General features: G+C 38.4%; 1 protein-coding gene across 2 annotated transcripts; it reads left to right on the top strand.

Annotated features, from left to right (window-relative positions):
- The first annotated feature begins 1,058 nt into the window (after positions 1-1,058).
- mrps27 (mitochondrial ribosomal protein S27) lies at positions 1,059-11,155 on the top strand. 2 transcript variants are annotated; one of them, XM_005452164.3, is made up of 11 exons: positions 1,059-1,203; positions 1,466-1,543; positions 2,805-2,875; positions 2,969-3,027; positions 3,517-3,631; positions 4,139-4,217; positions 6,212-6,327; positions 6,546-6,648; positions 6,783-6,925; positions 8,916-9,089; positions 10,690-11,155. In XM_005452164.3, exons 1-11 carry the CDS (start codon positions 1,116-1,118, stop codon positions 10,936-10,938), a joined length of 1,275 nt encoding a protein of 424 aa, XP_005452221.1. In that variant the 5' UTR covers positions 1,059-1,115; the 3' UTR covers positions 10,939-11,155. The 2 variants fall into 2 exon arrangements, with proteins under 2 accessions (XP_005452221.1, XP_025752943.1); XM_025897158.1 differs by having other exon boundaries at positions 1,163-1,241.
- The last annotated feature ends 1,141 nt before the right edge of the window (positions 11,156-12,296 follow it).

Below are 12,296 nucleotides of genomic sequence, written 5' to 3' on the forward strand. Positions count from 1 at the left end.
AACTTCCTGCTTTACTTTGGTGGTTTGCTAGTATTTTGGGGGGCTGCCTGCAGTCTAATGAACATGAGAGGACAGATCCAGTAAGCCCTATTAAAAAGCTTGGGGAAGCAGGGGTGCTCAATTACTAGTAATGGAACTCTTCATGGCTTTATGTGCAACACAGCATGGCAAAGTGAAGCTCCTTCACTTTTACAGCTGTGTGCGTTTTCCTGTTCTGTCTCTTTCTTATATGAACAGTGCCCTCTATTGTCAAAGAGCAGGTTCTTCTCAAGTATTTCACTCTCGCTTGCAACATAGAATATTTTTTATGTTTAACAGATTTTGGGAGTGACCAAAAGCAGCTTCTCTTTCATTCTGATGAGACTTTAATTACCGAAGCCAACCAATAAATATATGTAAATAACTTAATCCAAAAAATCCCCAAAATGTAAAAAATATAATTTGGGGAATATAAACTAATATTAATGAATTACACATACATCACACCAAATGTAACAAGCTCCAAAGTATTATAGCTTATTATTTAAAGATAGATAGATAGATAGATAGATAGATAGATAGATAGATAGATAGATAGATAGATAGATCAACTAGGTTGGTTAGGTTGGTTAAATAAAAACGTTTTCAAGTTATTTTGAACAGGAAATGTTTATCACTTTTCATCTACAGGTAGAAGCTGGTACCAAAGTGGAAGTTAGCAACCTTGTGGTGAAACTTGTGGTTTGTAGGCTGGAAGTGAGTATTCTCTACATTATCTGCAAGTCATTCCTGATAAATTTCAGGAAATCAAAACATTTCCTGTAAAGTATTTTGTCGCTTGGTGCATACAGAAAGGTAGAACAGTAAAAATTATTAGATTAAGTTCAATTTAATATCAATAATATCTCATTTTAACTTCATTAATAATTCATTGAGTCATAAAAATGTACGAATTGTGTTTATAAATTATTATTATTGTTTTTAAATTTTCTGTTTTATTTTGTTTTTATAGGTAGCATCAAAAAACAAAACAAAAAAACAAAAAAACAAAACAAAAACGTTTCTGCTTTCCTGTTGTCACTTTTGGTATAATCCAATTTTGCCGGTCATCAAACTCCCCCGGCGCCTGCTACGAGATGGTATCGTCTAATATGGCAGCCTCCGTGTTGAAGCGATGTGCGACTGCTGCTGTCAAAGTTAAAAGTTTATCTCCGTCTCTTTCAGGTAGACACATCATGCATTTGGTTAAGACTCAATAAAGAGTATGATTTAACTTTAGTTTCATGTTTAACGTCTATTTTTTTTTTATTTTTACGGTCAATATTTGAATGTTCATGGAGGTGGAGCTAAATGCCCTCAGTTCATAGTAACGTTAGCTAACAACATTAAGCTAAACTAACCGGCATTTGAGTTTTCCTGTCATTTTAAAGCCATAAGCAACTCATTTGCCCAAATATTTGATTGATGTGTGCATTTCTCTTTACAGCCCGACGATGGTTGCTTTCAGCGGCTTACACAGACACCAAAATGTGGGAGGCGAGAGAGAAAGATCCTCAGAACCTTGGTAAGCGTTAAATGTTCACATTTCACAGTACAGAATGAAAAGACAAGCAAACAAAGGGCTTGTCAAGATTTGGATCATTATCCAGGGAAACGTAACATTTTCCACCAAGTCAAGAAGTGTCAAATTGATAAAGCAATAAGACTGACTATAATTTCCTTAATTCCAAATAATTTACTAAAGTGTTAATATTTTATTATCTTTAATACACTGTTTAAAAAACAGATTATAAGCAGCCTGAGACGTGTAAAGAAACCTAAGTCCCACTTCTAGAAATACTTTTAACTTTACATAGATTTGCTGCTACTGTGCTGGTACACCAAGAATGCATTTTATTTAATGTTTTTCTCTATTTAGCACTTTCCTCATCCAATCACACATTGGTTATTTTTATTTATTTATTTTTTTGATCCCTACACATTCACACATGCTCACACTCAATTGGGGCAGCTTAAGTTCAGTATCTTGCCCAAGGTTTCTTCAATGTGAATGGTGGAGTTGGGAAGTCAGCCACTGACCTTCCGGGTCAGCGGGTAGAGTGCGTAGGATACTATCTTCTGTGGCTCAGGAGCAGGTTGGCTTCAATATGGATGGACAGGATTAGAAATGAGTACAGAGAGACAACTCCGATCAAGCAGTTTAGAGAGCAGTTTCAGAGGGTGGGTGTGACATAGGAGGAAGTTAAGTATAGGGTGAGATGAAGGCAGATTATCCATTGTTGTGACCTCTGAAGGGAACCCCCCACCCCCACCCCACGCGCATGCGCATGCACATGCACATGCACACACACATCCAGTAAGTAGTTGTACTTAAAGACATTTCATTTACTGTCTATCCACACCTGGAAATATAGACTATTATTCTAGTACAGTAAATCAGTTTGTCTTGGGAGAATTATTAAAAAAGAGAGAGCTTTTTTCTGGATATATTTACAACATTTGATGCTCATTGCAGAAGTCCAGCATCTAATACTACCGTGTGTACACTTCATCAACACAGGGTGGCACTGTAGCACTGCAGCCTCATGGTGCACAGACGAAATTTACCTGCTTCACAAAGTGTGCATAATTTATACTCGTAGTTTACCAAAGTTTAAATACAATTTAATTAGATAATACCGAAGTTGTGAAAAGTTGTAAATCACTATAATAAAACTCGTATATTTTAAAAAATGTGTGAGCTATTTATTCTATTCTGGAAAGCTTATTCTCTAGTTTATTTTACTATGATTCTGGTATTTTTTTAATCCCTCTTAAACTTGCAGCTGTACTCGCCAACACTATGGACAGGACATATGACAGGAATCTCCCTGTTAGCTCTCTGATTATGTCACGGGTAAGCTGCATCTACATTAAATGGACCATATTTAATTTTTTTATTTATTTGCTGTAAACTTGACTTTTCATGGCAAACTGTTTTCTGTTTCAGTTTGTGGACAACATATCATCCCGGGAAGAAATTGATCAAGCAGAGTACTACCTTTATAAGTAATCAGATATCATTTTTACATCTTCTGCATCTGTGCCAAATGTCTGCTGCTGCTTTTGGTTTTTGTGGTACCAGTCTGTGTGTTTTTGTTGGACTGAGCTGTCTGTTTGGTTTGTCTGTTTTGGTTTATATTCAGTCACATGCTCTTCTTTGTTCGGGGCAACTCCAGACCTTTCCTGTTTACTCCTTCCTCTGGAATCTGCACCCATTCTTGTGATGACAAGATTTAGTGTGTTTCCCAATTGCACTCTTGTTCAGGGCACGTTCATTTTCATAATCGGAAAACACTGAACCAGTTTAGATGTGCTTCTGCTGATATATTCTTATTGCTATCTCTGATTTCCAGGATAAAGTTGTGGTTCAGCAGCTGAAACTGTTTACCGTATACTTGTCATGTGATTTCCTCTCTTCCTCTTGTTGTTGTGTTTGTATCTATTTCTATTTTAAAGCATGTGAAAAGACTTTTTTTTTTCTTAAATTCCTTTAAGGTTTCGTCACAGTCCAAACTGCTGGTACCTGCGAGACTGGACCATTCACGGCTGGATCAGACAGTGTCTAAAATACGGGGCTAGAGATAAGGCCTTGCACACACTTAAAAACAAGGTACACCATAATATTCACTCAGTTTATTCTTTGGGAACTAAACTACGCTGAGAGCACTGTTTGGGCAGCGCATATGAACCTCGTCTCGATGATCAGAGAGGAAATCTGATCAAGGCGTCATCATGAGACAGCACAGACTCATTGTGAAGCACTAAGGCGTGTTTTCAAACCGATCTGAGCAGCACAAATAATGTTAAACATGGTTGACATTTTCAGCCCAGCGTTTTTTTTCAGTTCCTGAATGCGTTATAGTATCTGAGCATCCCTGAATTACTCCAGAAACAGATGTCAGGTAGCCAGTGACGCGTTTACAGTGAGGTAAAATCGATCACCGCTGTAGTTGTTTTGATTGGCGGCATACGACTCTGACGCAAGAGCTTTCATTGTCACTAATGCACTGAGAAGCAGTCTTATTGCTGCATGTGATATAAACCTTCGTCATTAAACAGTGTAGAAAAAAAGTGATGTTTTTCCATGATGCTAATATTTTGATATCTCTGTGTGCAGATCCAGTATGGAATATTCCCAGATGACTTCACCTTCAATCTCCTCATGGATTCCTTCATTAAGGATGGAGACTTTAAAAGTAAGACTTAGTTTAAAAATCAATTTTCATTTAACTTTTGGGAAGCATAAGCACCACACAGAGTACAAAGCCAACCCCTTGCAGGTTTCCAAGCATATTCTTGTTTGCTTGAAATGTTCAAATCACCAAAATCTGATTTCAACATTTCTTTCCTTGTTTGTAAAAGACGCGGGAAAAGGGAAGCTTGTTTTTTCTATTTATTTATGTTTTCTATAATAACATTAGCCCGTAAATAATTGTCGTGCAGAGCTGCTGTTTCAGTTGAATGTGAAAGTTTTGATTCCATTTGATAAAAGTGCTTATATGCTGTAAAGTTTCAAAACAGTAGCTCAGATCTGATGTTGTTGAATTACTTTTTAGGTTGCGTCTGTTAGTTTCCTTTATTAGTGGTTCCCAAATGTTGCTATTGTGACGTACCTCAACAGCTTACAGCCTTGCCAGATGAACTCTCAATGCCCCGTCATGTTTTGTACAACAAGTGATTTTGATTAAAACTGGGTGGGCGCATAGAACTAATTTTGGGGTGGTTTTGGATCCTTTGAAAATTACAGTGTCCTTAATTATATACTCATCCACTACTCTTGATGTTTGGCGACTTCTATGTAAAGGACTACATAGTGAGCTAATGGCCAGCCAAGATTTAACTTGGTTAACAGTGCCTAGGAAAAAAAAATATGTCATTACTTTTGCACAATAAAACACAACGGATCAAAAATCAGCTAAATGAATCAATGTCCTGTGAATATACTGAGTGTAAATAATAAATAAGTAGTTAATAAATACTTTGGGGAACTTCATGTTTCAATGCATTGCTGTCATACACCTTGCTGTCATTTTGCAAGTTGTATGACGCCTTGTGTGTGTCATTTTGCTTTATGCACAGTTTACAATAGTACTATAGACCACTGGTTTTATGCTCCTTTTTCTGGGATACCAGGATTCTCTGCTATACAGGACATAATCATAGTGTAGATTTGGACACCCTGTAAAATAGTGAACTCACCATATACCGGTAGTTTATCATACAGCCTCTTTTCACTTCCAAGAGTTTATACACACATCACACACAGTGGCACCAAGATGGCGCCGAGTATGGCAGCCTCATCGCGAGCTCCCTCAAGCAACAGCTGGTTTTTGTGTTTAATTTTACTTTTCCTTTATTTTTTCTCCCATTCTTATATATTGCTTGTTCTTACGTTATTGTATTTTGCACACCCCTGTTGCTTGTGAAGCGTGCACACAAGAATTTCACTCGCATGTGCTGTACCAGTGTACCTGCACATGTGATGTGACAATAAAAGTGATTTGATTTAACATATTACACTGATATTATTTATTTAACAAAAACTAAGTGCAGTGTAAGTTTTAGATTTCTCCTAGCAACCCAAACAACTCAAACTTTTTTTTTCTTTTTTTGGTACTTAACTTGTCATGAACATTAACATTTAGCATGCTGAGGCCTGCAGATTCTGAGATGTAGCTCTTGGGTTTCTCTGGGCATTGCACAGTGTTAGCTTGGGGTGAGGCTCCTGGGAAGTTTGGCACCTGTCTTGACTGTTTTTCACTTGTAAATAATCTTTTGTGTGAACTGACTGAGATCAGATTGTTTGGAAATGGCCATATAAGCCTTCTCAGATTGATGGGCAACAGCAAGTCTTCTCTGAGATCAGTGCTGATGTCTTTTCTCTTTGTCATTCTGTTAACACACATCTGAATCAACTGCCAAATCCTCTTTTTTTTTTTCATCTCTAGACCAAAAAATATAGATTCGGTCGCATATATAATCAAATAGTTGTGTACATTTGATTATGAGTACCTGGCTGCTTCTTATCCCCTTAGTTCTTATGTAAGCAGTAAGAGTTTACTCAGTTTTTCACACACAAGCTTACTCCTATCCAGCTTATGAAACCTCTGTAATATAAAAAATGTTTGTCATATAGAGATATTGGGAAATGTTATCTGAGATTGTTTGTTTCTTTTTTATAATTGTTCAGGTGCGTGTTCTGTGGTTGAAGAGGTGATGCTTCAGGAGGCTTTTGAGCTTCCCTCCACTCAGATCCTGTCTCTGTATGCTCTGGGCAGTTACCTAGCAACCAGACCACAACTCGCTGTGAGTGAATCAGCAGCTCTGAAGCTGTTTGGACAACTAATGACTCTAGAATATTCTTATGACTGGAAATTGCAAAAATCAATTTCCTGTGATTCAAAAGGGGGCATCTTTGGGGGTTTCATTCTAAACTTCTATACAAGTTTGTAAAAAGAGATGCCTGATGCTAATTAGCATGTTGCAGCAGAAGTAATAAAACACTTGTTCCTTGCTGCGATCAGGTGTCAGAAGAACGGGCTCTGGGGGCATCGCTGCTTATCTGTGGACAGAAGCAAGACAACACCATTGGCCTCAGTGCTCAGCTGCTTGGCAATGCTTTCCTCGGTAAGCGCTTGAGTTTCTTTTCTTGCATTTTTTTAACATATTTTTTTTGCTGTGATTGATAGTTTTGTTTTTTCTCCTGTAGCCTTTCATTATGCCGCTTGTCTCATTTGTTTTCCTCCTTCTTCATCATCCAGGTAAGGTAGAAAATTTAAAGGGCATACATGCCGTCTTCAAAGGGATGCCTCTCTTCTGGGGTCGAGGATATCTGGGCCGAGCGCTGACCATTATGGAGAGAGTGGCTGCTGCTTCTGGTGATGTCAAACTGTCCAAAGATACAGTAAGCGCAAACAAATCGTGCTTGATTTTGTGTGTTTTGTGTTAGGGTTGAACAACAAATTAAATTTTTTCCTGACTGGTGTTTCTTAGTATATTCACAGAAAAGTTTGTGCAGCTTGTTTTGGAAGAGACTTGATAACCACGGATCATAGAAAGCAGTGAGATGAAGGACACATTGCAGCCTCTTATTGTACAGATTTGTACCTGAGCAGCAAAACATAAGGTTCACAGCTGACACCAACTCATAACTAAAGAAAATCTCCTTTTTTGGAGTGTATCAGTTTCTGTGTGCAAATGGCAAATCCAAAAATACCAAATGCTAGTTCCTTTGAGCACGAGGCCCAAAAAAGGAACTGAAATGGACTTGATGAGTTGATGACAACTGATTTAGTTGTTCAGTTGCCTAACCCTTGTACATATCCTGTCTTGCATAAGTATATCCTCAGACTAGAGAGGCTTTCCTGCAGCATTGACATGGTGCAACTTCTGTATTTTAAAGATCTTCTTAATTTATACAGTTAATTTCACAATTTAATTGGGTATTAATAGGGCACTTTGCAGTTCAGTTCAGTTCAGCACATCTAAATTAATTATTGGCACCTTCCTGGCCCCCGTAGAAATTCGGAGCAGAGGGTGTGGTGTTTTTATTGGTTTTCTCTGGGAGTTCTGGTTTCTCCCACCTTCAAAAATAGGCTAAGTTCATGCTGATAATGTAATCTGAGGACACTCTTCTTCTTATATCAAAGTTGTATCGATCCCTGAATTGGTGTCTGGGCCAGCACTGACCTCATTAAGCGTCTCAGGTATTGAGTTGAGGGACCGATGCACTGATGTTTTGTCAATGGGATTAAAATCATCATTTGTGCTGGCATTTGCAACAAGCTCTGTTTGGAATGCAGCAATAACCCTTTGGAGTTTATGCAGGGTAATGCACAATTTTCAAAGATACTTAAATATCAAAATATTGAGAGAGCAAAAACATTGATAATGCAACCCCAGATATCCCTGATTATGTCCCATGTGTCAGTCTGATTAACTTTACAAAAGGTAGAATCAGAGTCCAGAGTTTAATAAAATAAGAAAAAATGAATTAATCCATGTGACACATGGTGCCAATGATGGCACACATTATTCTTTCATATAGGCAGAAAAATATCAGTAAGACAACTGCTGCGTAATACAACACAAATGTTCTGTGCTCATGCAAATGCACAATATGCTAGAACTGTTTATAGTTATATAGTTCATAACAAACACCTATCTGAGCCATACCAGACAGCACTGCTCTTTGTTCCCATTTTGGCACCTGATATCAGCCCCCTAACTGTGGTTGTATTTCTTAACGTGTTAGTTTGCTTCTGTAAAATGAGCGTGGATTAAACTGTGTGCAGCATTGCACATAGTCCACAGGCTGCTTATTACTTTCCAGGTAGGCTGCTCTGCTTGGCATAGACAGCATTTATCTGCTGTGACACACACGCTGTCATGATTTTGCCATTTTTACATATATGCACAGGCTGTAGCATCTCTAATCCGCTCTCTGCTGTCCAGTTCAATAGTTCACCTTTGTCTGCATCTAATGAGATTTTGAAGAGCCTGGAGCTCTGAGGTTGTCTTTGACAATCACTGCAACAGAAAGTGAACAGCCTGCGTCACACAGTAGCACAGCAATAACGTAGACAGAGAAGATAACGCCATAGGAAAGAGAGGAAGTATTACATCTCAATGAAGGTGCTGGTGACTGCTGCCTCAGGTCACAGTTAATCTTACTTCTTCCTAAGATTAAGAGGTGACTTGTCAAGTAAGGTTTATAACCCTGCGTCATTAAATGTCTGGCCTGTTTTCATTCAAGTAAGGAAGCTTTACTTGCATAATGTAATTTTCAGCAAAAAGACCAGAAAATAGTCGTTTCAGAACATGATTCATTACAAAATGTTATCTTTCTGCATAAATAACATAAATTTTGTGATTTTTTTTTTTTTTTTTTTTAGCTGGGATATGTGAATGACTTGCTGCACGACCTGCCTTTGTCTGACTCTTCTCCAGAAGAGTCAGACTCTTCTGGAGAAGAGTCAGGAGGTGAAGAGGACAAGAAAGAAGACACTGTAGATGAAGACGATCAGGCCGAAGCTGCTAAGCTACCTGAGTATGTCAAGAAATTCAAGGTGGGTCTTTGTTTGTACTTACAGCTCAAATTTGCATCAAATTTCATTATAGGGGCATGCTGCTAAAAACGAGGTTATAACTTAGAAGTCAAGCTGCTGTGAGCAGCATGCTTTGGTTTTTTTAAGGGACAGATTAAAATATAATTCTAAGGCAAGAGGTGGGGCGGAAGTATGTTTTCCCTCCCATTTGTCCATCTTTCAGCAAGATTACACAACAACCACCAAGCTGAAACCTGATGGAAAGGTGTAGCCGAGACAAAGGAAAGACCCATTAAAAATTTGGTGTGGATCCAAATCATTTTGTTTTCCAAAAATGCAAAATACCCTGTTGGGTTATAGGACACACTTTCCAACTGCGCTCCAGTTTAAAAAGTTTTCCCCTTTGCAAACATCTCTAAATGATAATTTATATATATATTTTTTTATATATATATATTTTTTTAATTAAAGGAAAGCTTCTGTTTGCATTTGTCATTACTCACTAAGGTGTAGTGGGCATGTTCTTGAGACCATGCTAAAGACATTTCCTTCCTCATAGAACATTTTCTTCCAAATCTTTCCAGCTGGCATTCTTCTTCTTCTTCTTTCCTGGCTTTGTAGATCCATTAATGTTCCTGAAACATAACTACCACCTGTAGATCAGTGGACCAGTGTGAAAGCCTTAGCTGGGATGTGGATTTTATCAGTTGCGTGCATGAGGGTTCATAATGCTTCCTGGTGCACCTACAGGAGAACAAAGAAAACAGAGTCCAGTTTGCTGTAAAGTGGTGGTCAGAGCTTCTTTTTGCAAATCCAGATGTTGATACTTTGGCTTTCAGTACATTCTGACATCAAATGCTGTAGAATATGTGCACACACATAATTACTATTGGATACATGAAATATCTGCACCTGCCAGTTTAGTTTTGATCAAATAGCTGAATCTGAATCATTATTGAAAGAGTACATTCTCATTTTCTGCACTATGCATCCTGACATGCCCTGTATGTATCCACATAAAACCAGGTTTAATTTATCAGTCGTTATTTTCTATTTATTTTAAACTCATAGATGTCAAATTATTGTTGTGTAGTAATGATGCACTTATACCACAATCATCAATGATTAACGTTCTAAATAAAAGTAGGTAGGTTTACAGAGAAACTTTGATTGATCTCAATACATACGGCATTATTGCCACAGGATAAATTTCACTGGCTGATTGGCCAGGTGCCCCCTATAGGCATGTTTGTGGCTGCATCCAGGGGGGGATTTCCCCTCATGGCCAAAATGTTTGCTGGATGAAAATTTGGAACAAAATAGCTGCAACTGTTTATTTGACGTTTGCGCATCATAAAAAAACAAACTACATTTGATCATAGATTTAAGGGATATATCAGACCACGAAGCTAAGATAATAAACACTGGAATTATTGGAAAGTCCGGTTGTTCTTGAACGCATCGTATCTTGACTGTTTTTCTGTGCAGCCATGATTCTCGGTGTGCGTCACATATTGGAAGTGACTTTTCTGGGTCAGAGAGTTTCACCCAAGTCATTTAAATGAAGTGATGAGATCATTCCTTTGTGCTTTCAACTTTTTTTGTTGCCCTGCCTCTCCAGGAATTGAGCAGCCAGCTGGAGTCTCAGGGTAAAGTGGAGTCAACCTCTTTCCAGGATTTAGTGACCGCTCTGGCCCAGCAGAACCTGGCTGCTGCCGAGACACCGGACCTCGAGCAGTATGAGAGCCGCGTGCAGGCCTGGGAGGCCGAGAAGAGGCAGCTGATCCAGAGAGAGAAGGAGATGAGGGAGAAGGCTGAGCAGGAGAAACAGGAGCGATTAGCTGCCATGGCTGCAGCTCAGCAGGTGTAGAAACTTTTTACATGGAGCCAACTGTGACTCACTGAACTGTCCGTCAAGTATGTACTTTAAAATGTGTATACTTGTGAGTGTATTATTACCATTGCACCGGATTCTGTCACTTATTACTTTTGTATATATCAGTTATTGTGTTTGTGGCTCTGTTTTTATAGAATAGAGCTAATATAAATATGCTGTGAAAATAAAACACACTTTCAGTTCTATCAGATATTCACGTTTCATGTTTATTGTTTGTCTGTCATGGACTATGGGATGATATCATCACTGGAACTTATGCTCACATCAATTGTTAAGCCCGATGGTAGGGTGACCTCATGTAAGCAAAAAGATGGAAAAGCTAGGGAAAGATCGTCCCATCACATCCTCCCACTCCTTTTCCTCTTTGCCTGCAGTCATCTTTGTCACATGTTTGCGTGTTTTCTGTGTGCGCAAGTCTGTCAAAAGCATCTCGGGGAGTTTTTTCTCACGGGCCACATTACACGATAATTTGCTGATAGCAAATCTAGAGAAAAACAAATTATTTGCCTAGAAAGGAATGCAGTTTTGACCAGAAACCTTTTTGTTTACATGAAAAAGCCAATAATGTTGTATAGCTCCTGATAAATGTAAGAACAGACAAAGTGCACGTCAGGCTAAATTATTAGGAAACTATCTTCATAAAAGTTCAGTGTCAGCTAATACAGAAATATCACTCTAATAGCAACGACATGTTAACTAATAAATGAAGTTTGGACTCTGCACAAAAGATAAGATAATAGATCTTTGGGGGAAAAAATGCCGTTGTGGTAGTGCAGATAATGCATTCATTCTACATTATGCTGCAGCTATTCAGTATTCAGAGCACAAGCTTGGGAAACAGCCTGGTATGCAGTCCAGGATGAATGAGCAGCACAAAACGCTGACACAAGAACCATTGTGATCCCGAGGCACCTCACTAACAGTTCTCAGAGTGGCTCTGCATTCATAGTTGGTGTTTGCTTAATAGTGTTATTGCATAAATCAGACCGCCTAGAGAATTATTAAAGCATGCAGGTGTTGAGTCACACTTTCAGCTCTGGCTCCACTTACTGATTTATAACTGATTATGAGTTAAGACTTTGCGTTCGTATAAGAAAAGGTTTACTAAATCAAGATGTTACAGTTTTGTGGTGTAAATGTTTGCACCGCCTGATGAGGTGAGGGGAATCGGTGGAGATTTATAAACTTAAAGAGGTGGATTCACTGAGTTGTTATTAGAATATCTCCTTTTATTTACATTGCACTTGTTATTATTAAGTTAATAGAGTATATTGTATAAAGGGGGTGGTAGATATATTGAACAAAGGATGTTGAATGCGGAGCTGCAGACC

This window comes from Oreochromis niloticus, linkage group LG12, assembly GCF_001858045.2.
Source record: "Oreochromis niloticus isolate F11D_XX linkage group LG12, O_niloticus_UMD_NMBU, whole genome shotgun sequence".
Lineage (NCBI taxonomy): Eukaryota > Metazoa > Chordata > Actinopteri > Cichliformes > Cichlidae > Oreochromis > Oreochromis niloticus.